Source organism: Capra hircus, chromosome 12, assembly GCF_001704415.2.
Source record: "Capra hircus breed San Clemente chromosome 12, ASM170441v1, whole genome shotgun sequence".
Lineage (NCBI taxonomy): Eukaryota > Metazoa > Chordata > Mammalia > Artiodactyla > Bovidae > Capra > Capra hircus.
In genome coordinates this window covers 65,987,351-66,012,885 of record NC_030819.1, presented here as the reverse complement: position 1 = coordinate 66,012,885, position 25,535 = coordinate 65,987,351, and the positions used below count along the sequence as shown (strand labels likewise).

General features: G+C 45.6%; 1 protein-coding gene across 1 annotated transcript in view; it reads left to right on the top strand.

Moving 5' to 3' along the window:
• The window catches only part of FAM124A (family with sequence similarity 124 member A), a 121,105-nt gene continuing 95,901 nt past the window's right edge, over nucleotides 332-25,535 (top strand). The window contains exons 1-2 of the mRNA XM_018056710.1: nucleotides 332-584; nucleotides 11,018-11,049. Coding sequence (XP_017912199.1) covers nucleotides 520-584; nucleotides 11,018-11,049 — 97 coding nt within the window. The 5' untranslated portion in view covers nucleotides 332-519. The remainder of the gene's footprint in view (nucleotides 585-11,017; nucleotides 11,050-25,535) is intronic.

The following is a 25,535-nucleotide window of genomic DNA, read 5'->3' as shown; positions in this document are numbered from 1 at the left end:
ACCGACCAGTATCACATGCTTCACCCACCCACCCACAACAAACCACAAGTGCACGAGACCGCACAGACCTCACCCACTCCTGCACTCACACCACACACCGGCACGCAACATGCGGGCTCATGCGAGCTCGCGCACACGCTCACATCGATGCACACACCCTCTCGCGCGCGCACCTACGCTCGCTCACAGGCACATACTTTCTTGCGTGCGCACAGACTCCGCGCAGACACGCGCGCGCGCTCACACCACGTGCACACGCCCTCTTGCGTACGCACACACCCTCTGGCGCGCGCACACGCTCGCTCTGCAGCCGCGAGGGGCGGAACGCGAGCAGCCCCCGGGGGCCCGGCTGGGCGCGGCCAGGAGAGGGCGCGGCGCGGGGCGGTGCCGGAGTTGTTTGCCGGAGCCCCGGCCGCCAGACTCTCCGAGAGAGCCCCGCCAGCTCGCGCCGGGCCGGGTTGAGCAGGGCCGCCCGGGTCACGCCGGCGCTCGCGACCGGAGCGCGGCGGGGAGCGCACCATGGACCCCAAGGCGGGTGGCGGCGAGGAGGATGACTGCGTGGACTCGGGCGCCGAGACTGGAGGGTGAGCCGCGCGGTCAGGGCCGGGCAGGGGGCGAGGGGAGGCACTCTCCGAGTCGCGCGGCGGCTCTTCCCGGCCGGGGCCCTTCCTGGACCGCGCGTCGGAGCCGCTTGGGTTGGCCTTGGGCCACGAGGGCTGCTCCTGCCTCCGGGTCCCTCGGGGAAGCCGGAGGGGCTGAGGTGAGCCCATCTGGGTGGGCCTTGAGAACAGAACGGCGTGGTTCGTGGCTGCCCGGGTCAGGGCGGTCCCCTCCCTGAGGGGCAGGAAAGTGGAAGGACTCTAGGTTCAGAGTAACCCCACACCGCCCCAGCCCCTCCTGCCCTCCGCTGTCACTGAGATGATGCAGCGTGCAGCGCAAATGCAGTGTCCCCCCGTATATCCTTCTTAGACCAGGGATGCGCTTGCACTTGTTTCCACCTTCCGCGAGGACTTTCTTCCTGTAACTCCGGGGCCCCCTGGAGTCCGGGATGGGGGCTTGGGGATGTGAAGTAAAGAGGGTAGGACATGTGAGACCTAGAAGTCTTTCAGAAGTCGCCTAAGAGAAAGGCGTTTCTCATTTTATGGCTTGATTGTGCTTGGCGAGACGCCCTGTCTCCCCAACCCCTCCGCTGCCCAGCCGAAACTTCCTCGCCTCTTGCGCACCTGTGCCAGCTGGAAGCACTAGCCTTGAACACAGGTGGGGTTAGGATAGTGCTATGATCTAGCCCTGTTTATTATTATTATTAATATCCTCTTCGCTTCAGCTGACTCAATTAGCCCAAACCTTTGGAGACTCATATAATTAACCCTCTCCCACCAACACTGTTTTCCTGAGTAGGACAAAAGACTGAATGTCTTTTAGGAGGTCATTGTAAAGGCTCCCGCCCAGCCCCTATCTTCCCGGTGCAGAGTCAGCGCTACATCCCGGATGCGGGTACCGACCCAGAAGGAAAGGGTGTCTTTTCCTATCAGCGGTAGCCCGGGGGGAGGGGGCGGTGGGGAGGACCGGAGCTGCCCAGAGCGCAGAAAGCTTCATTCCTGGAAGGTTGAGGGGGAGGGGGGCAATTCAGAATAATCTCAGGATTTGGCAACCCTGGGAGGACAGGAAGAGAGTCCAGGTCCAGAATGGACCCAGGGTCTGACCTGACTCCGGGAGAGTCTCCCTAGGCAGCCCCTCCTGCCCGCCCACCCCACCCTCACTTGCAGCCTCCACCCACTCTAGCCCACATCTGAGACTTTACTGCCCCAAAGCATTTACATGCGATGTGCTTTCCTTGTTACCCACACTTGTGATCACTAAGGGTTCACTACAGAACCCAATTACCTGCCAGTGTTGCAACCTGATTCCAAATACTGAACTCCTGTGCTTCCTCCCACACTCTGTATATGTGACATTTATCCACTTTAATCAGACATTCTTGGCTTCCTGCCCCTCACCATCCCAATCTTTAGTTAGCTAGACCATGAGTAGAAGGAACAAAGCAAAATTAACCAGCTTATTTTCAGCTGGGTTAAATAAAGCATAAGCTGGTCCATTGGTTTTCAATTTGCGGAACTCACGTAAAACAGGTCTTTTTTGCAAGGGCTGTCTTGAAGAAGTGCAGAGGAAGCCCTGACCCAGAAGTGTCACACACACACACACTCCCAAGGAACAGCATGACAGCTGTCAGGGCTCCTGGGAGGGGTTCGCTGAGCATTCTGCCACCTCTCCGCCTCTGTCATAACGTGTATGTTAATAGGACAGAATTGTTTGAAGAATTCTTATTACTTTCGTAGCATTCTTAAAGCTAAAGGGGCATACATTTAAGTGAAACAGTTTAGGCTATTTCTGTTAATCTAGTATTCGCCACTTACTCATATATCCTTTAAAGTTGAGTTTACTTATTTAAAAAACTGTCCATAGTTTTCCTGCTTTTCCAGCGCTTACCCCCTCTTAGCCTATCCAGCTTTTGTATAGCTGCCTATGGAGACTGTGCAGAAAACATGTAGAAAGCATTCAGTATGTGTTTGCTTCCCAGGTGGCGCTAGTGGTAAAGAACCCACCTGCCAATGCAGGAGACGTAAGAGACTCGGGTTCAGTCCTTGGGTTGGGAAGATCCCCTGGAGGAGGGCATGGCAACCCACTCCAGTGTTCTAGCCTGGAGAATCCCATGGACAGAGGAGCCTGGTGGGCTACAGTCCACGGGGTCACAAAGGGTCAGACACCACTGAAGCGACTTAGCACAGCATATTTTTAAAATGCAAATCTGATCATGTCTCTCTGCCTTGCAAACTTTTAGTGGTTCTGTTGTCTACAAAGTACAACCCTGGCCCACAAGCCCCAAGGTTGTGCAGTACCCCCCAACCCCCACTCTCTGGCCCTTTCACTTGACAGGCCCATCCTTGCACCCTGCATCCAACCATATCAGCTGGATTTTCTCCAGTTCCCTCGCCTGTGTCAAGCTGCCCTCTTTGCCTGCTGGGCCCTTCTCCACCTGGCATGCCTGTCTGCCAGGTGAAACTCTACTGTTCTTTCAAGAGTCAGCTCAAGTGACACATCCTCTAAGACAAGGAGCCTTAATTTGGGGTGCATGAATTGCTTTGAGCTGTAAGCAAAATGATGGGCTTTGTGCGGTTTTATGAGAAGACACTATTTTTCATCAGAGTCTCAGAGTAGCCCTTGATCCCCTCCAAACCAAGTTTGGGCAGGGTATGAGAAGTTTCCTCTTCAACATGCTGTTCTTGAAGTATTGGGAGACATCCAAAGAAAGATAGTGAGTCAGCAGTCAGGTAATCTACCTAGAGAGGAGGGCTGCAGGATGGCATTGCATTTGGGAACTGCCAGCCTGAAAATGGCAATTCTCCTTCAGAGCGGATTAAATCGACTAAAGGTCATAGCAAACACATGCCTGGCATTTACTATGTGCCAGGTATCATTCTAAGACTTGTGCTGCGTGCTAAGTCACTTCAAGTGTGCCCAACTCTTTGCGACCATATGGGCTTAGCCTGCCAGGCTTCTCTTGTCCGTGGGATTCTCCAGGGAAGAATACTGGTGTGAGTCGCCACTTCCTTCTCCAGAGGATCTTCCCGACCCAGGGATTGAACCCATGTCTCTTATGTCTCCTGCATTGCAGGAGGGTTCTTTACCACTAGGGCCACCTGGGAAGTTTCACTGTTGTTCAGTCGCCCACAGTCACCCAGTTATGTCTGACTCTTTGCGACCCTGTGAACTGCAGCACGCCAGGCCTCCTTGTCCCTCACCATCTCCCAGAGTTTGCCCAAGTTCATGTCCATTGCATCGGTGATGCCATCCAGCCCTCTCATCCTCTGGTGCCCTCTTCTCCTTCTGCCCTCAATCTTTCCCAACATCCCTGTTTCATTAACTCATTTAATCCTTCAACGGCTCTGGGAAGCAGGTGCTATTGAAGGCCAACCTTGCAAAACTACAATATTTAAATGTCAGGTAAAGGAGGATAGAAAAAGGAGGAAAAGGAGGCATAGAGTGAAAAAAAGAAAGGGGTACCCTGGAAGCCAAGGGGAAAAAAAGGAAAGAGATAAGCTATGCTACTGAGAAATGAATCAGGAGGAAGGTGAAGTGTCTTCTCTTTTTTGTACATTTTTGGCTGTGCTGGGTCGTCATTGCTCCACGTGGGCTTTCTCTAGTTGCTGCGAGTCGGGGGCTGTTCTTTGGTTATGGTGTGCAGGCTTCTCACTGTGGTGGCTTCTCTTGCTGTGGAGCACAGGCTCCTGGGCTCAGGCTTCGGTAGTTGCAGCCTGTGAGCTTAGTTGCTCTGCTCCATGTGGAATCTTCCTGGACCTGGTATCGAACCCGTGTCCCCTGCATTGGCAGATGGATTCTCTCACTGGACCGTGAGAGAAGTCCAGAAGTGTCTTCTTTGTAAACGGAGATGATGAAGAGAAGGCGGAGTAGTAGTTGATGGAGGAGAAGTGGGTGCAAAAGCCAGGTCGGTGTGAGGGGAGAGGAGAGGCAGTAGCTGGGAGGGGGGAATGGGATGAGGGAAGGAGTCTTCAATATAAGCAATAATCGGTGGTAAATGCTCACAGAAAGGATTCTGTGAATGAGAAAGGCTAATTGTATAGGAGAAAGATGTATATCTGTAATGTCAGCTTTCTAAAAAGGTGGGGGCAGATGGACCTTGGACCAGCTGGACAGATTGGCTTTGGAAAGAGGGGGGACATCCCCTGTTGCAATCAGCAGGAGAGAAGGGAACATGGGTTTCCACTGAGTCCAGATGCAGCCCCCAGGAGAATGGAGCCCTGGCGTGGTTGTTCAGGCAAAGATGAGCGAGAAGCCAGCTGAGATCAGTGGTTACATCGGAAGGTGCCAGTCTGTCTCTGTTGCAGCAGCGTTCACCTGCCTAGGGGCAGGCCGAGAGAGACAGTGGGCAGCTGGGATCATCAAGGTTGGTGGGGGGACTGTTCCTAGGCTGGTGTGAGCAGAACAGAGGAGCAAGGCATTCTGGGGCTATTGCTTGAGCTGATGACTGATCCTTTCAGCAGCGCATCTGAAATCCCTCTAAGAACCTCTGTGGGTCCCACTGCCAGGGGGTGGACTGTGCTCATCCCTTTGAAAGTTACAGTCAAAAGAGCCTGCCAGCTGCAGTTTAAATGCTGGCTCCTCCACTTAGGAATTGTGGAACCTTGAGCCAGTTGCTTAACCTCTTTCTGCCCTCTGCTTTCCCTTCTGTAAACTGTGAGTGACAATAATAGTGCTCCCCTCATAGCATGGTTGTGAGGATTAAATGAGTCTATACACTTAAATTGCATGGACAGCGGAGCCTGGCGAGCTACAGTCCTTGGGGTTGCAAAGAGTCAGACACGACTGAGCAACTAGCACGATTCACTTAAAGTCCCTAGAATGGTGCCTGGCATAAGTACACCCTCAGTATGAAAAATACTCCAAATGGTAAACCTGAGGATTAAAAAAAATAATATATATAGGCTGCGCTGGGTCTTCATTGCTGTGTCCAGGTTTCTCTGGTTGCTGCAGGCCTAGTTGTGGTGCTCAGGTTTCTCATTGCAGTGGCTTCTCTTCTTGCATAGCACAGGCTCTAAGGTGTGTGGACTTCAGTAGTTGCAGTGTTCAGGCTCAGTAGTTGTGGCCCTCCGGGCATGTGGAATCTTCCAGGACCAGGGATCGAACCGGCCTCCCTGGTATTGCAAGGCTGATTCTTAACCACTGGACCATGAGGGAAGCCCCTTAGAGTTTTTTTTTTTAATGCTTTTTTTTTTTAAGTTTATTTTACTTACTTTTATTTTTGGCTGTGCTGGGTCTTCACTGTTTTTGCACAGGCTTCTGCTGGTTGCAGCAAGTGGGGGGTTACTGTTCATTGCAAGTGCAGGCTTCTCATTGTGGTGGCTCCTCTTGTTGCACAGGCTCCAGGGCCAGCGGGCTTCAGTAGTTCCAGCTCTCAGACTCTGGGGCGCAGACTCAGTAGTTGTGGCACGCGTGCTTAGTTGCTTCATGGCATGTGGAATCTTCCCAGACCAGGGATCAAACCTGTGTCCCCTGCATCGGCAGGCAGATTCTTATCCACTGTGCCACCAAGGAAGTCCTTAGAGTTTTATATAATAAGAAGGTACACCTCCAGGTGCACTCAGAACCATATATTCTGTGTCCTCATCACAGTAGAGGCTCTGATGCTTTTAAATGCCTTACAAATTAGGTCATTGTTCAGAACATCTGAAAGGCTATGGCACATGCCTCGATATGATAATTATTTTTATTTTAAAGATCAGGAAATGAAGGTTTAGAGGGTGCATGGGTTAGATTGAAGCCCAGGTCTCCAGCACACTTTCCACCTGGTAAAGTTGTCTTTCAAGGAGCAGCTGGTCTGTAATTAATTCTTATTTTCTGTTCAAATGCTTTCTTTTGCTTGGAATGCTATCAATACCTTTGCAGTCTGACCCCTCAACATGGGCTAAGACTAAAAGCAAACTAGCATTCTGGGGTAATTGATGTCGTTTTGAAACTCGCATTCTCTAGATCCACTTGAAAACCTGCTTTGTGCGTCCATGTGCCTTCTGTTAGAAAAAGATTGGCAAGTCGGCTACTGACTGTAGTCCACTATCATAAGAAACAAAATCTCTTGAACAGAGAGACAAGCAGAGTTTTGTAAACCAAAACAAAAGACTAAGATGAATGTTTTCCAATGGGTGTTTCTTTAGTGCTGTTTCCCAGATTTGGCCTTTAAGCCGCTCTTTGAAATATAACAATAGCTGATGGGTTATTTTCATTCAGAGGGTTGACCTGGCATTAATGGCAGTAATGTCAGCTGTCACTGAGCTTCTGAAAACATAGGGTCATATTATGTCCTTTATCTTTGGGTGACCTCCAACAGATGCATCACTGTGATTTCAGAGATAACCAACAATTCACAGGTCTAGCGTTTATAAACCAGTGGATGGGGAAAAAAAAAATAGAGCAGATTTTTAAACAAGACATTTAAAGAATGGTAGATGGGGAAATCTTGCGTAGAAGAAAAGGCGGTCTATTAGATACTCTATTATCTTTGTGTTCAAGGTGAAGCTTGATAGCTCTAAATGACTTTGGCATCTAATTCAGTAGACGGAGAGTTCACAGATGAGGTCCATGGGGCATTGAGCTGATGTTTACCAAAATGTCAAGATCAATTTCACTGAAATGTCTAGATCAATTCTTACCCCAAGATTTCCCTGGAAAAGAGAATTTAGGAAGGTATCCATTTTAAATGAATATAAAAATTGGTCAGTAGGCTGTTGACAGTGGTAAACTATCTTAAGTGCTGACCTCTTTCTATTTAACCCCTCTATGTATAATTGTGATTAAAGTCCAGTCAAGGGACCACTTATCACTTTCCATTTAGTATTACATTACTAAATAAATGTAATGTTTGAAAATGTGTCTACTATATGTGCCAGGTATGTGAATATATATAATTTTTGTATTATCCTGCTTATCTGTATCATGTGTCCATAAATTTTTCATCCTAAAATTTGTGAGAGCATGCTTCATTCTGGGAGAGCTGAATATCTTATGCAGAGCCAGCTAGATAAATTCTTATAAATTCTTCTCACATCTCAGGATGTGAGACCAATAAATAAGATCTCCAAGACAGGGGATCCCCACTTGTTTCCTCTTACCTAAAAAACCTGGGAGTACACACCCCTCCAGAGAACCAGAGTCAGTATCCAAAATTGTTTGACGATATTTATGCACAAAATTGTTTCAAGCTTTACAGTTTGCCTTCCACTGTCCATATTTCTAGTAAATAACCTTCTGGGGTTATTTGGAATGTCTTTTAAGAACTAGAGAAGTCTTCATACCTCAACTCAGTTCCTATTCCCCATCATGATAATTTTTCTAAGGAAATTAAATATATTGATAAATATCTCATCGCCATGTGCTTTGCAAAAGTGAACAATCAGGAACAGCCATATAGCCAACAAAAGGGACATGGTTGACTAAATTATAGAATATCACTGTATCTATATAATTACAGGAACTATGTGGCAGCATTTTATGATAGAGTTTGTGAAGAGTAGTTTAAAATTGTACCTCTGTCATTATGGCAACTGGGTACAAATGACATCACCAGGACCAGAGGCTGGAAAGCAATGTGAGGTTGTAAGTGACTTTTCTTTCTGTTTGATTTCTGTTTTTATGGTGGACAGGGGTAGAAATTGGGGTGAGGGATGAGATTGCAGAGCTGAGCAGAGGCCATCAGTCATAGAAAGAGGGGTTTATGTCCAGCTTGAACTTTTCAGATTTGTGCTTTGCAAAGATTGGCCGCTGTATGAGGGAGGAATTCGAGCAGGGCAACAGTGACGGAAGACTGACCCTTTGGCATGCCTGACCCAGGCGGTGCTTTTCATCACAAGAAGCATGGAGAGATTCAAGGCAGAGGCATCCATTCTGCTAGCACCTGCCCTAAAATACCCCCTCTGCACTTTAAGATTCTTGGAAAATGTTTCACATGTAAATTTTATTCTACATACGTACCCATCCATATGTAAATCTTTTAAAATGTATGCATGTGTGAAACCCATATGCTTCGAGAGCGTTTGGAAAACCCTAGCTGAAAATACTGACAAAATTTTAATGGTAAAAATTAATACGATTGCACATTCTTATACGATGTTTTATTGGACTTGTCATGCAATTTCTTTGAAGCCTGGCCATCTTAAGATGATCACATTGTCATGGAATTGTTTTGCTATTGCTTCTACCAAGTGGATGCTGGTTGAGTATTCATTGCATTTATATATAGTTACATTGCTAAGTATCGTCCTAAACTTTATTTATGTCCTGCCTGGTTCCAGAAGGAATTTAATGCACTGACTTACAAATCCTGCATTTCATAATGTTCCTGATCCCTGGCTCTCCTTCTCCTCTCCCTGTTCCTTGAGCTAGTGTGTGTCTCCGGGCTCTACTCGCTCTTCTCCCTTCTAACTCCTTCCTTGCCACCACCCTAGTTCAAGCCTTTATCATATCATTCCTCCCTTCCTGTGTCGCCCTACAACTATTATCACCTTAGTTTCCAAATCTGTGGTATGAAAAATTGGATGAGATTTCAGTGGCTGCAGTTTGTAATCTGTTGAGGGATATGCAAGTGTTAGTAGTTGTTATTCTTTCCAGTTTTAAAATTCAGTGATTCTGTGACAATTAAAGTACGAGTTGGCCAAAGAATTCGATCCTTTTCTCACGATAGTGTTCTGAAAATACCCGAACAAATGTTTTGACCAACCCAGTTTCATTTAGGCTTCTCAGGTGGCGCTAGTGGTAAAGAACCTGCCTGCCAATGCAGGAAACGTAAGAGACAAGAGTTTGATTCCTGGGTCGGAAAGATTCCCTGGAGGAGGGCATGGCGACCCACTCCAGTATTCTTGCCTGGAGAATCCCATGGACAGAGGAGCCTGGTGGGCTACAGTCCATGGCGTCACAAAGAGTTGGACACGACTTAGCACACATGCAGTATTTCATTTGAAAAGAGAAAATCACTCTATGTCTTGCTTCCATTGTGTCCCTCTACCAGTAAGTCAGCACATCATTTTGTGTGAGAGATACAGGTTGTTTTAACTAGTGAGAGAGAGTGCTTTTATGATCTTAAAAATTTTTTGTATATGCCTTTTTAATGTGGTAAGAAACTCAGTGGAATAAAACATGATTCAAGAAAGGCCACATGAGGCTTAGTAAATACAGGGAGTGTGTACCTATAAAATTAAACATAATTAACTAGTCTATTTGCATAACTATGTCCCCTAACTACCACCTTGGCAAAATAAACCCCTCCGTGCCTGAGAGGTTAGTTGCCTACTGAGAATGACTTGGGGACCCTGCGGGGAGAAAACCAATAGCTTCTATACCACGGAAGTTGCCAGAGAGGGACGGCTTAAGAGCCACACAAATAGAGCAGAAACTTAGTAGAGATTAAGCAGGCAAGTTCTTGGCCAGATTCCCGTTCTCACAGAGGCCTAATGCCAGCAGCTGATTTGCTGTGTAGAAACTGATGGGTTATTTCACCCTGGCCCTAACCCTGCCTTTGCTGATTATAGCCCACATCCTGTTACTCTAGTATCAGCAGGATTTCTTCCCAGATGGAACTAAAATCAACTACCATTTTGCCTGAATGTTTCCTGATAATCAGCCAGACCTTGAGTATAGGGGCCCTCCCAGCCAAGGTCCCCTCTCACTCACCAGGGGTCTACTTCACCTCTGCTTACATCAGCAAAGAAACACTTCCCCAAGGGGTGGAACTGACCTTTGAAGGGTTTAACCTTTAGCAGCGGTTTAACCTTCATGGGGGGCGGTGCTGGAGGTTGAGGGAGGCGGGGGTTGTGAACCCTTTTGAGAATCTGTTGAAAGCACTGAGCCTTCTCCCCAGACAAATAAGCTTCCATTCAAAACTTTGCCAGTAAATTTTGATGGTTCGGAACCCATCTGGTCTCCCATGTGGGAGACTCACAGAGCCCGTATGAGGGACCCTGGGTTTCTAGAATGTCTTTATAGTTGAGCTTTCAAAGTCAGACATAACTTGATTCTGTGCAAAACAGTCCACAGCATGACACTTTTTAATTTGTGGCATTTCTTTACAAGTTGAATGCTACTACTGACTGTTTTAAGATTCTAGCTGGAGATCAGATGTGTATAATGGACTTTTGGACTCAGAGGGAGAGGGAGAGGGTGGGATGATTTGGGGGAATGGCATTCTAACATGTATACTATCATGTAAGAATTGAATCGCCAGTCTATGTCTGACGCAGGATACAGCATGCTTGGGGCTGGTGCATGGGGATGACCCAGAGAGATGTTATGGGGAGGGAGGTGGGAGGGGGGTTCATGTTTGGGAACGCATGTAAGAATTAAAGATTTTAAAATTTAAAAAATAAAAAACTAAAAAAAAAAAAAAGAAGAAGAGATCACTTGGATAGAGAAAAATCATGTCTAATCCTACTAATACTGAGGTTTTGTGTTTCAGGTCCGACTACAGCCATGTGTCCTCCACCAGCAGTAAGTATGGCTTAAATGCCCTTCCTCTTTGTCTTGAGTACCCTGGAGGGGTGGGCAGTCAGTCCCATTTCTGTATGTAGAGAAGGCTATCCATGCTTTAATAGTAACAATCACAGAAGGTTTACCAAAGAACGTGACACAGGATCCTGTAAATCTGGGAAGTAGAATTTGATTGTACCTTGACTTTAGGGCTAGACATGCCACTGTTTTCCCTATGGAAATTCAGCCTGGAGGAACTAGTCCAGGCTTTATTTACCTGCATGCTTGGAAAATACCTTCTCTGGTAAAGCTGAGGTCATTCATTCATTCAACAAACATGTCAAATACCTACTGTCTGGAGCTCACAGCTCAGAGTGCTTTCATTGGATCCATGCTGCTGCTGCTAAGTCGCTTCAGTCGTGTCCGACTCTGTGCGGCCCCATAGACGGCAGCCCACCAGGCTCCCCCGTCCCTGGGATTCTCCAGGCAAGAACACTGGAGTGGGTTGCCATTTCCTTCTCCAGTGCATGAAGGTGAAAAGTGAAAGTGAAGTCGCTCAGTCGTGTCCGACTCTTAGTGACCCCATGGACTGCAGCCCACCAGCCTCCTCCATCCATGGGATTTTCCAGGCAAGAACACTACAGCGGGGTGCCATTGCCTTCTCCATGAGGTGGCCCCAACTCCTCTGTTGGGCAAACTTCCTCCCATGTATGTCTGTACCTCCAGGCAGATGTCATAGGTGACTATTACATATGGTAAAGCCAAACAAAAAAAAAGAAGACTATATTTATAAGTATACTCTGAGCATAGAAAAAGGTACCTGTATTAAATATTAATAACTTACAAATCTATTTATGGGAAATTAGGCCTTACATCTAGGAGCAATGTGCAAAGATGAAGATCACTACGAAGCCATTCAGATTAATTAAATACTTATTTTATAAACAAAATAACAGAAAAATTGTCTTACAATAAAAGCCCCCCTCCTTTTTTTTCAATTTGAATCCGTAAACACTGAATTGTTCTGTCCTAGCTTCATGTTAAGCTCTCAATTCTAAATAGTTCCCAAATGGAAAGATACTTAATTGGATTATTCTATTTATTGATGTTCTTACTTAGTTTTTTCTTTGCAATAAGAGACTGTATGGAAAGCTGTATGTCTGGGATGGTAATTTAGTGTCAAATTATATTTAGTTAGTTGTATAACCTCGTGAGCAATTTCTGATCATTTCAGCCAACTGGAGACCCAGCATTGCCCCTTAGTTATTAAGAACCATTAGAAATAATGAGATTAATGCTCTAGTGATCTGCATTCCCTCCCTGAAGCTTCTGCATTCCAAAAAGCAGAGAATGTGCTTTCTCTCTCTGCCACCATTTTCAGTTTTGCCCAGAGGCTACATTTCTTTAAGAATGATTTTTCTAAAATACTTGCCTGAAACCTTTGTTCAATTTGTAGCTCTCAAATCAGTCCTCTGGGTCACAACAAAGCACCTCTCTTGTCAGTGAAACCGGTAATTTGGTTTGGGATGTTTTTCTCTCCATTATTTTAATTGCGATCTCTGAGTTGGAATTTTTCTTGGTGCAGTTGGGATCAATAACCTTTTATTGTTCCTTTTCTCTTTAAATATTTGGCGATTACTGCCTCATTCTTCAGTGTTGGGGCCTCTTGGTGAGTAAGTGTGTATACATGCGTTTTGTATTTCAATTAGTAAATGTATTTGACTACCAGTAATAGAGAAAAATAAAGACTTAAGTGTGGTTTTCTTTTCCTCTGTTTTTGTTGATCAGTTGCTAAGTCATGTTTGACTCTTTGTGACCCCATGAACTGCAGCACACCAAGCTTCCCTGCCCTTCACTATCTCCTGGAGTTTGCTCAAATTCATGTCCATTGAGTCAGTGATGCCATCCAACCATCTCATGCTCTGTTGCCCCCTTTTCCTCGTGCCCTCAGTCTTTCCCAGTATCAGGGTCTTTTCCAGTAAGTTGGCTCTTCACATCAGGTGGCCAAAGTATTGGAAATTCAGCTTCAGCATCAGTCCTTCCAAAGAATATTCAGGGTTGATTTCCTTTAGAATTGACTGGATTGATCTCCTTCAAGCTACTCTCAAGAGTCTTCTCCAGCACCACAATTTGAAAGTACCAATTCTTTGGACCTACTTTATGGTCCAACTCTTATATTCATCCATGGCTATTGGAAAACCACAGCTTTGACTACATGGACCTTTGTCAGCAAAGTGTTTTCCTCTAATTAAGAAAAAAAGTCTGGAGGAAGCAATGCAGGTCTGTTATACAGTCCTTGGATTTTGACTTCCATCCTCAGAGTTGCCTCAGAGTTACAAAATAGCTGCCTCTGCCACAGCCATCACATCATTGTTCTGGGCAGCAAGAAGAGGTGAGGGGATACTGGTGGGCCTCTGGATGTGTTTGTCCTGTATGTTGCCTGAACTGCCTTTCCTCCCAGGTAGGAGCATCAGTCCTGGGCACACCTATATACAGAAGGCCCCTTATGCATCAAGTCAAAGGTAACAGGCTGGACCCTTTCTGAAAAGTAAAAAATCATGTTAAATCTAGAGTCTTAAGTCTATCCTTTAAAACTTAGGTTCAGTCGTGCTGCAATTGTAAGAAGTATTTTTCAAATAGATGTTAAAAATAGCATCTCCTCACAAACTGGATAATCAGTCAGAGGACTAAGCAGAAGGAAGGTTAATGATTTTCCCCTTCCTCCTGAATGGCGCAGTAGCAGGGTCACTCCCCCTCTCACGGCCAGCTTGGTGGCAGCATCCTCTGTGTGACCCAGAGGGCTCACCACTCAGTCCCAGTTCCCGCATGTTGGTCGTGGAAGCACCTCCTGCCTGTCGGCCATTCTGCTGCTGTTCGTCAGCCTCTGTCCACTGGATGGCTTGTTTCTGAATGATTCCTGATTCCTGATCAGGGTTGGAGCAGGGCTGGTACTAACTGGTCACTTTTAGGAAATGGATTTATCTGCGTCTGCAGGTGGTTCTTAACCAAATATCCACGTGATGTGCCTTTAGCTGTTTGATCCTGAGTTCACAGAGGTGTAAATGCTTCCTTGGGATGAGCTGGGGTTGGAGTGTGTCTGTCCAGGGTTGGGTTTTGTCATTACTGGGGTGGTTGGGAGAGCTTCCTCCAAGAATACCACTCTGTTTGGCCGCCAGTTTTCTTCTTAGAATGCAGAGGCTGCTTCCTCACGCTGCCTGCCCTGATGGTGGTAGAAGAAAGGTCGGCCCCAAGAAAAAGGACCAAAGTGGTGATGTGGGGCCCCGGTGTCCTAGTCCTGGTTCTGCCATGAATTAGCTGTGTGCTCTCGGGAAAGTCATCTCCCCTCTCTGAGCCTCGGTTTCCCCTTCTGTAGAATGAGGCGGTTGGGCTGAATGGCCCCTAAGGACCTCCCCAAGAGCTCTGGGATGCTTGGATGCGCCTGTCTTAGAAACTCCACTAAAGAGAGAGAAGAAGGGAGGGAGGAAAGACAGTGTTAAGACTCAAGGACTCTGTACCCTTTTTCTTCGTCCTGGAATAAGAGTCCAGAGGGTGGGCATCCTCTCTCGTGGATGATATCACTAACCCTGAAGTGAGGGCTGTTCAGGCCAGTTTGAGCTTCCGTGAGCTGCCTCTCAGTCACTAGAGACATTGTGGTGAAGGGCAGTTGCTTCTTTTTATCTCTCTCTCCTCAAATAAGTGGATAGGGGAGGGGAAAAGGAGAGGACATATCATTGGGCATCTTCTTCTTTTTTATCTTTAAAAAAATGTCATTGAAATATAGTTGATTTATAGTGTTGTGTTAATTTCTGCTGTACAATAAAGTGATTCAGATACATACATATATGCATTATTCTTTTAAAGTATTTTCCATTATGGCTTGTCACAGAATATTGAATATAGTTCCCTGTGCTATAGAGTTGTTGTTTAGCTACTAAGTCATGTCTGACGATTTGAAAATCAGAGTCCGATTTTCAGAAAGAGTCCGCCAGGCTCCTCTGTCCACAGGGTTCTCCTGGCAAGAATACTGGAGTGGGTTGCCATTCCCTTCTCCACGCTGGGTGTCTTGTTTTTCTGCCATGTCCGGGATTAAAGGATTGCATTTCCTTTGACTGTGTCCAGTCTCACTTTCAACTCAGGAGAGTGGCTCAGGGGCTTCTTTAGCGGATGTTTTGGTTTTGTGTAGATGAATTTTGTCCTTGTTGCATCTGGTCCATTTGCCCTTTTTAGACTGATGGCCAAAAAGGCTTTTCATTTGTCTCTGCAAAAACTGTACACATGCTGAGCATTCAGGAGATCTCAATAAATCATGATGCTTCCTTAGGAAGTTGCATTTAATTTATACTCTCAGAATTTTGGGCTTCCCTGGTGACTTAGGAGGTAAAGAATCTGCTTGCAGTGCAGGGAACGTGGGTTGGGAAAATCTCCTGGAGGTGGGAATGCAACCCACTCCAGTATTCTTGCCTGGAGAATCCCATAGACGGAGGAGCCTGGCAGGCTACAGTCCATGGGGTCGCAGAGTTGGACATGTCCGAGCAACTAACACTTTCACTTTCTCAGAATTTTAGGTTGTTTTCTTCCAGCAGCCTGGCTAGAAGATCATCACGCCACTGTGTACAGTTTGCATTCTTAAGGGATTTAAATAAAAAGAGGAAATTTTATAAATGGGATAAAATAAAAACAATCATTATGCCAAGGGGAAAAATCAACTGCACTTCCCGTGATGTGTGATTGAATATTTCCATTCCAATAAAGATTATAACCATACTTGGAGAATTCCTCTTAGAAGATGCTGGGAGTTGGAAAATGATATTTTCAGGACAGTATAACATTTCTTGGGGACTTCGAGCTACAGGATAATGCCGGTAGGAGGTAGCCAAAGAATTCATGAGTTCTCTCTGTTTAAGACTCTTCTTCAAAACCCTTCCCTCTTTCCCCCCTAATTGTGCCTAAGACTGTTTTTTCTTGAAACTCAAGTAGAGTCATTAACTCTTCACCTGGCTCTTATCAACTGCGTGTGACAGCAGGAACGCCTGGCAGTTTTATGCTCTTTCAGACTTTCCAAAGCACACATGGCAAAAGATCAGCTGAAGTGATCAAGAAGGTGCTTGGCAGTGCCCTGAGGAATCCTCTGTGTCTGAAATTATGGAGAAATGGCCTTGAGCAGTGCGTTCTGCTCATCTGAGCCCAGGAGCGTGTAGTAAGCTGTGCAAAAAAGGCACATGTATGGGTGGGCGGGAGCCACTGAACCTGTTTCACCCGTTTCCCCCCCATCTTCCCTGACCCCTGCCTGCGCCCCTCGATTCCTGCCCGCCAGTTTCTCTCCGCTCTCTGTCCCTTGCTTCCTGCCCTGCCCTTCTAGTGAGTTAGGTAGCGTCCCTGTTTCCCACCCACATTCTCCCTGATGGTCCTGAGCTTCTGTCCCCTCGGTTTTCCTGGGGCCACGGTGTCTGTGACTGGCCCTTGAGGGCAGCCTCAAAGAGGCCCAGCTGCTGCTGAGGGCCTCTGGACACATTCTCGTCTCAAGGAAAAATGGTCAGTAGATTGCAGGTGTTTGTTTGGGGTTTTGTTTTGATAGGTAAGAAGTAAATTTAGAGAGAAACGCACTCCACAAACAGAGTATGGGCCATCTCAGAAGGCAAGAGAGACCTCAGACTATGGTGGGGTTAGCTTTTATGTTGTGGTTTAATCTCTAAGTTGTGTTTTATTCTTGCGACCCCATGGACTGTAGCCCACGAGGCTCTTCTATCCATGGTATTTCCAGGCAAGAATACTGAAGTGGGTTTCCATGTCCTTCTCCAAGGGATCTTCCAGACCCGGGGATCAAACCTGGGTCTCCTATGCTCAAGGCAGTCTCCTGCATTACATTTGAATTCTTTACCAGCTGAGCTACCAGGGAAGCCCCTAAGCTATTATAGACTGGGCAGTTTTCATAGGCTAATGAGTGGGGCGGATTATTCCAACTATTTGGGAGAAGGGGTGGGATTTCCAGGAATTGGGCCACTGCCCACTTTTTGGTCTTTGATGGTCAGCCTTGAAACTGTCATGGTGCCTGAGTGTGTCACTTAGCTTGCTGGTGTGTTACGATGAGCATTTACTGAGGCTCAAGGTCTAGTGGAAGTCAACTTGTCCGCCCATCTTGGACCCATTTGGTTCTCATCAGTTTATGTCATGTCCTTGAGCTCTGTCATCCTTTTGAAGGCTGTGCCCTGCCCCCGCAGGTGCTTTTTAAATGGAAAAAATTGGGCTATCTTGATTAAATGGCAACCCACTCCAGTACTCTTGCCTGGAGCATCCCATGGACGGAGGAGCCTGGTGGGCTACAGTACATGCGGTCGCAAACAGTCGGACACGACTGAGCAACTTCACTTTCGCTTTCTTTCAGTTCACTTGGTTAATTGCAAGGCACTGTAGCTGGTCGAGAGCCACCTTGGGGCTTGTCAAGCCTGCCTCGCTGTTCTGATGGGAGGACATCCCATCCCTTCCCAAGGCTGCCTTTGTTCACAGACTCATCTTTCTAAATGCTGTCTTTTTCTTTTCATTTCTCAGTGGTGTCATCATTTCCATGCTATTTCAGGATACGGAAGCATAATACATTTTGATTTTGTCTCTGGCTACATCTGTGCCTCCCCTCAGCATGGAAGGAAAGATAAGCCCATTGTGATTTAATTAATGAAAGAATGTAAGGAGCTTTTAAAGCAGCAGCACCTAGAAAATTATGGTTTTGTCCTGTAGGACTCACCAATGGTGGGGAATATTTATGTATATGATTTGTGTCCCTATATCCAGAGCTAAATTCAGACTTGGGATATGAAATATTCATTATTTTCTTTCTGTTTTTATTAGAAGAGAAGATAACTTATTGACAGAGTTTGCTCATTTTACAGCCAGTTTTTATCACACACATCCAGAAACAGGAAGATCAGTGTTTTGGAAGAGGTGATGGGAGTCAGTTTCACTTTGATCCATTTGTAAATGTCTTAATTTTGTTTTCTGTGTACAATACTTTCCCCATTATGATTTCAGAACAAATATCTTCCAGAATCTTATTCCATAAGATCTAAGCAGAACTCCAACCTATGTATTAATCCTTACGAAGAACAATTTCAGCCATTGAAGTTGCTTAATTCTGTGATCAGTGTGAAATTGGCAATATACACAGGCTTGCCAAAAGACTGAAAAATCCACCTATTCCATCCCCAGCTTCACATTCCTAATGCAGTAAAAGCACCAAAAGAAAAGTCACCAATTTTCTCTAATTTAGAATATTGCCTTTCAGACAAAGTTAGTTAAAGACCGTAACACGGTCTTTAAAAACCAACCTGACAGGTATCTTAAGTATCTCAGTTCACGTCCACCACTACTTTCTTTCATTTTCTACTTCTCGGATTCCGAAGGGCTTATTGATGTTAATACTAGTGATGCTGTCCGACATACTGTTGTATGCATACAGTTGATATACAGTTGACATAAATCAAATGAATGCATTGGGGTCATGTGTATATATTTTCAGTGCAGAACAGTCAGGGTTTGTGTGCCAGGAAGGCTTGAGTGTGCAACTTCCAGCAAATGAACCCCAAACAAGAACTCCTTCCATTTTTATTCTGCGTGAGAACCTGTTCTGGCCTAACAGTTAGGTTCACATGCAGAGCTGCCCTCATGGAGGTTGCGGTGAGCTACTGCACAACTGGAATGATGCCTCAGCCCTGGACAGGCTCTGTGACGTTACCACTGATGATGCAGCCCTTCCTCATCTGTGCTCATGGTCACAGAGACCAATCAGAAGCCATTAAGATGTTGTGCATGTAGACAGATCAGTCTGATTTTCTTGTCCAGTCTCTCCTGCCTTGTGGCTCTGCCTTCCAAAGAGTAGGATTACTGCTTTTACTCAGAAATACCTATTGCATTCCCTAGCATGGGGCATCTGGGCCACCCACTGCCAGCTCCTGCAGCCGTGTGGGACAGAGCCTCTCTCTCCTCCTGGGGATGCACTGGTCTCACTCCAGTTAGGAATTGGCTCTCCTGCGTATGGAGAAGGGCCCTGGTGCTTGTGGCCTCTTCCCAGGGCCTCCGACACTGAGGCTTTCCCTGGGGCAACTGTGGCTTCGTGTTTGAGACAGCTGCTCTGCTCCTGGGCCTTCCTCTTAGGGCCAGAGCCATTTAGCACGTAGCTTGTAGGGAACACTAATATAGATGCCTCAGCCCTGTGAGTGTCATTTTTGACAGGTCTGGGCCTTGCAGCCACACAGGTGGAGCTGAGCAGAGGCTGAGAGCTATAAAATGCAGCTGGTGCAGGTATTTGCCCATTCCACCTTTTGTCAGCTGCCCAGACAAGGTAGTCTTGGCTTGGCACAGCACATTATATCACCAAACAAGAAAACTTGCTACTCAGAGTATAGTCCACAGACCCCTGCATCAGCATCACTCTGTTAGAAATGTAGAATCCCAGGCCCCACCCCTGAACTCCTAAGCCAAGTGAGTTTGTACTTATATTTTGCAGAGCACTGATCTAGCCCTTCCCCCCAATAAATAAGATTGCTCTTAATCATCCCTGATTGAGGTGGTTGATCCAAGTTTCTTACTTTCAGAGGCTAACTTTTCATGATACATTCAAGGAAATGGCAACCCACTCCAGTACTCTTGCCTGGAAAATCCCATGGACAGAGGAGCATGGTAGGCTCCTACAATCCATGGGGTCACAAAGAGTCAGACACAACTGAGTGACTTCACTCACTCTGTGGGCTCTAGGATTTGTATAACTATAACATCTAGATAAAATTATCCACTTAATATTTAAGTTGTTTTATGGATAGTGTAAAAGAAGAGAATTGTATTCCTCCTCCAAGAATAGATTTTTTAAATTAATGTGTTTTATTTTTTGGCTGTGCGGGGTTTTTGTTGCTGCGGGTGGGCTTTCTCTAGTTGTGGGGAACAGTGGCTACTCTGTTCTTATAGAGCACCAACTCTAAAGTGCTGGTTTTGGTAGTTGTGGCACACAGGCTTAGTTGCCCCGTGGCACGTGGGATCTTTCCAGACTAGGGATTAAACCCATGTCCCCTGCATTGGCAGGCAGATTCTTAACCACTGGACCACCAAGGGAAGTTCTAAGCATAGTTTATTTTAAAACATAGGACCTGTTCTTTATCAGGCTAGCTAGAGGTGTTTGTTTGGGGTTCTTTTGAGAAGCAAGTAGCAGCTTTATCTATATGATCATGGCATTAGCAAATGAAACCTGAGGTGAATGAACCTATTGGAGCTGAAATTGTGAATGCACTTTGAACGTTAGTTAGTTGATGGTGTGGAATCTATATATTCAGAGTCCTCTGAGTGGGAACCTGGAAAACTAGACAGTATTACTGTTTGACAGTTGATAAGAGAAAAGCAATAACCAAAGATACTCATCAGGGAATCAGAGTCTGAGTTCAGTATCCCATATGGATAATTCCTCTGATGGTCTGTTACATGGACATCCGTTTCCAAAAAATTGTCGTGTAGTCCTTCTGGCTTCAAAGATAAGTTTTAATTGTGTGATTTCAACTATATAAAGGGTGTCAATTTCTAGCCAGGATGTGAAAGAAAAACGGAGGCAGGGTTCTCATGATCAGATTTTCCCTGAAGGGCTGAAGTGACACTTCAGGGACATCTGGTCTACCACGGTTGTTGGGACCCCACCCCCATCCCAAAAGAGGGAACAAAAGTGAATAGCTGCCATTACACATTCCCTTAGCATGCCAGGTGCTTTTCTCACCAAAAGAAGAAAACTCAGAATGCTACCATCCAGAAACAAGTCATAATTTGGTGTCTGACTTTACAGATTTTTTTCTGGGCATCTATATTCCTACATATATGTATATTATTACCAAAAGTAGTATTGGAGAGTTTTATAGTCTGATTTTCTCACTAAGCATATTGCAAACTTTCTTTATATACCAAACTTACTTCTGTAATAGTTTAACTGTACAGTATTCCATTGTATTTCTTTCTGCACCAAACTTCATTCACTGGTACCCTATTGTTGGTCCTCTTCTCTTTTTCACTATTATAATAAGCATTGGCAGGAATATTTTTATACCACAAGTTTATGCATATCCTTCATTATTTCCTTAGGATAAATTCCTACAAGTGAAATTGTCAAATATTAACTTTTTAAAGCTTTGATCGCTCTTGCCTGGTTATTCTCCAGAAGAACTATTTCACTGTCCTGTGGGCATGGATTTGAGTGCCAGGGTCTTATAAAAAATGAGATTTTATGCACAAAAAACTGTATAGATGGCTACTCACACACACTATACTCACATGTACACAATAAGAATGGGTAAAAGTGCTCTAAAGAGTAGATTGTAAACAGGGAGACCCAGCTTTTGGAGGCCCATAAGTTGGAGTCTGTTCTGTGGTTCTCATTAAATGAATGATATTGATTATACACCCGCTCCAACCTCAGGCATTATTAACAATACCCAAACACCATCAGTACCCTGCACAGGCTTCATGAAAAGTAATTTCCCTCCAGTAGCCAATTTCTATCTTTATTCAACATCAAAATTGTTGCCATTAACCTTTGAGGGGATAACAGGTTGGGAATATTCAGGGAACAGTATGTAAAAAGCCAGGTCATAGGCACTAAAGGTTATAATCTGAATTGACCAAGAAAGCAAAGAGGATCCCATTAGTCCTTCTTTCTTTCTTTGTAAACCTTCTCTCCTTCCTCCAGATTTATTGTGAAGGCATTAGTCACTCAGGTATGTCCAACTCTTTGTAACCCTGTGGACTGTGGCCCACCAGGCTCCTCTGTCCATGAGATTCTCCAGGTAAGAATACTGGAGCAGGTTGCCATTCGCTTCTCCAGGGCATCTACCTGACCCAGGGATTGAACCTGGAACTCCTGCATTATAGGCAGATTCTTTTCCATTTGAGCCATCAGGGAAGCCCCCCACATTTGTTAAACTTTCAAATTTTGTACAATACACTGGTTATGGAAGAGAAGAAACATTTTACCTGCTTTCACTCCCCCCTTTTTTTATCTCACTCTGACATCTGACATTATTATTGATATCAAAAGGGAGTGAGGCTGAGCTGTGCAACCAATGCTTAAAGGACTTCTCTTTCCTTCTGTGCAACAAGAATAATTGTGAGAAGTCTTTCTTTTGTCTGTTGCTGGGACAATGGGCTTCCTCTGTGATTCCATTTTTAATATTCCACTGCCTCAGGCTTGAACCTAGTGAGGCTAAAATGTGTGAGTCATAGATAACCTAGACTTAGAAGCTGGAGGTCTTTCTGTAGGCTGGCATGTTTAGAGGGGGTACCTATCAGTTGGATTGTAACACTTTCTGCTGTCTGGTGAGAACTCTCTATGAACCTCCTGTTACAGTGAGTAGGAATTTTTCACAGTCACCTGCTCAGGTATAAAGGTGGAACTGCCGTATATCTCTGTAATAGAGCTGAACTTCGTTCCTGAGCCTCTGCCCTTACCCCCTCGCAAGGGAAGGCACAGGTCTGCACTGGGGGCCCCACCCCGCAGGGCTCAGCCTGGGAGTTCAGTACGTGACCCATCGTGAGAAACTTTCTGACATCCAGGCTTTGGTCCTGTCCCTTCCCGTCTTTTCCTTACCCCCAGGAGCCCAAACATGACATCATCTGAGCGGGAAAAGCCACGCCCACAGCACCTCACCTTCTTCTTGGCTTCCAGTTCACAAGGTGAACCCCCTGCTCTAGGTTTTTAGCCCTTTTTGGCTCAGAAAGCCTCTTCCGTCTCCAACCCCCCAATCCTCACAGTAGAGAGCTTCACGCTTCCAGGCTGTTTGCTCTGCTGTGATTGGAAAACAACCTAAACTCAGAAGCGTGATGAATGAGTCCGTCAGCCCCCACACTCCCTGAAGCAAGGAACAGCCCGGACTCTGCAGGTGGAGGGAAGCAGGCACTAAGAAAACGGGGAAAGAGGAGAACTTCGGTTATTATCTCTGCAATTTATCCTCTAGAGCATCCTAAACCTACCACCTCCCAGTTTGTGTTTTTCTTATATTGCTCATGTGTGAGTGTCTTGCTTTCTTAATTAGGTTGTGAGCTCGGGAAGGGACTCTGTCTCTGCCTGCTTTGCAGTCCTTGGGTGCATCAGTAGGAAAGGGAACTTCAGAACCGGGCAGAACCGCAGACTAGGAGTTGAGATGTGTTTCTTCTCTTTCTCGACCTGCCATTGACTAACTGGTCAACTTGGGTGAATTGTCTGACGTCATCTGAAACATGCCGGCGGGTGGCGGTGGGTGGGAGCAGACCTAAATGCCTCCCCCATCTTTTTTTTTTTTTTTTTTTGTGGCCAATCCGCATGGCCTGTGGGATCATAGGCTAAGCTGCCCCCTATGCATTGGGACATGGAGTCTTAACCACTGGACCACCAAGGATGTCCCTCCCCCATCTTTAATTTTTGAGTTGCCCCCAGGAAGCTTGTTCTTCCAATGGGCTGTAACATACATATTTTTCTAAGGAAACTTGGAAACAAGGACCGGGGATACATCAATATCCTATTCAAATTGGCAAAGCTTTTGAATGTTTCACTGAATTTTAGGGCAAAAAATAAATAAATAAAAGAGTCCACAAGCCCTATTTCCCGTATTGCTAGTTTGACCACGAGCAAAACCAGATTTAATCAGTGATTTTCCTAAGACCATCCACCATGTCTTTTATATGCACTCCGTAGTGTTTTTTTTTCCTAGACTTGTAACGACTAATCATGGCCCGTCTCATTTCTCAACATCCTGCCAGACAAATCCCTTTTTAAAATAAATCTTAATTACAGTAATTATGAGGGTTCCTCCTGCTAGCTCCATTGTAAGGCTGAGCGGTCTTGGTGAACAAATCCTGGGGATAGGTTTGGTTAACATCTTCCTCTTTTGTCTGTTTGGCTTTGATGGATACACCTTACTTCTTAAAACAAGATTAACCCTCCAATCGTGTTGTTGGCAAGCCCTGCTGCCTCACCTCCAAATCTTCAGAATTTTATTGAGGTCCTGGCACTCTCAGGGGAACTGTGCCACTGATGGAAATGATAAGATACAACATGTTCCTGAAAAAATGGCAGTTACTGAGTAGAGTGATCGTGTGTAGAATACTAGAGACTCTGCGGTCATTCTGGACAGTATAATTTTTATACATAAATGGTCTAGTACGTTTTAAAACAATTTCTTTATTGTTGGAGTTGCTTGAACACTCCTTTGTTTGTTTGTTTGTTTTAATATTTATTTGGCTGCACTGGGTCTTCGTTGTGTGATGTGGAATTTAGTTCCCTGACTAGGGATTGAACCCAGGCCCCCTGCATTGGGAGTGCAGAGTCTTAGTCCCTGGACCACCAGGGAAGCCCCCCGAGTACTGTTGCTAAGCATTGGATGTTAGTGTGCATCAGACCTGTCTTACCTTCTCATAAACTTGCAAAATCATTAAGTCCTCAGGACTTGAATAACTATGCCAGATATGCTTAAGTGTTTTTAGCTGAATTAAAGCTTCTCAGACTAATCACATATCAACTTCCCGGCCCTCTTCCAGAATTGCGGTCAAGCAGTGTCGGAATTTAAAGTGACTTGGTCCTTCCTGGCTGGTTGGTGTCTGGCCTTTGATTCCCCCTTTTCTCCCCATCTGGAGGTTTGTCTCACAGCAAAGCTTAGAAATACCTTTAAAGTCAAGTGGACATCACAGTTCCACATGAAAAAAAACATGCAGTGTGTCTAAAGCATCTGCCTTGCTTTCTATATTATTTCTTTCTTAATAGTTTTAGAATGAGCTTAAGAATACGAATCACATGTTCAGATTCCTGACATTGTTTCTGCAACAGATGAGGAAAATTGAGAGAGTGGTCAAATACAGTAACAGCAAAGCCGTACCTCTTACAAAAGCCCAAGGATCAGAAAGATACCCTAGTGTTTTCCTCTGTCAAAGGAAAACAGAGGGGTTTTTTTTTTCTTCAGTCTATATGCGTACATGCTGAGTCATGTTCGACTCTTTGCGACCCTATGGACAGTAGTCAGGCTCCTCTGTCCATTGAATTTTCCAGGCAAGAATACTGGAGTGGGTTGCCATTTCCTTCTCCAAAGGATCTTCCCAACCCAGGGGTCGAACTCGAGTCTCCTGTATTGGTAGGTGGATTCTTTACCACTGTGCGATCCTCCTGCTTTCTGACTTCACCCATTAGCCTATGCCCTGGGTGTGTGTGGCCTACACACCCGATGCGCCATTTTCCATGGGTTTTCTGCCATTGGTCATGTGTGTCTGGTTGATAGACTAGGTATTTTAGCCTGTATTCCATTCTTCAATTACAGGAAAGTCAGTGGTGCTAGTGGTAAAGAATCTGCCTGCCAACGCAGGAGACTTAAGAGATGCAGGTTCGATCCCTGGGTCTGGGAGATCCCTTGGACCAGGGCATAGCAAACCACTCCAGTATTCTTGCCTAGAGGATCTCATGGACAGAGGAGACTGCTGGGCTATAGTCCATAGGATCTCAGAGTCGGACACCACTGAAACGACTT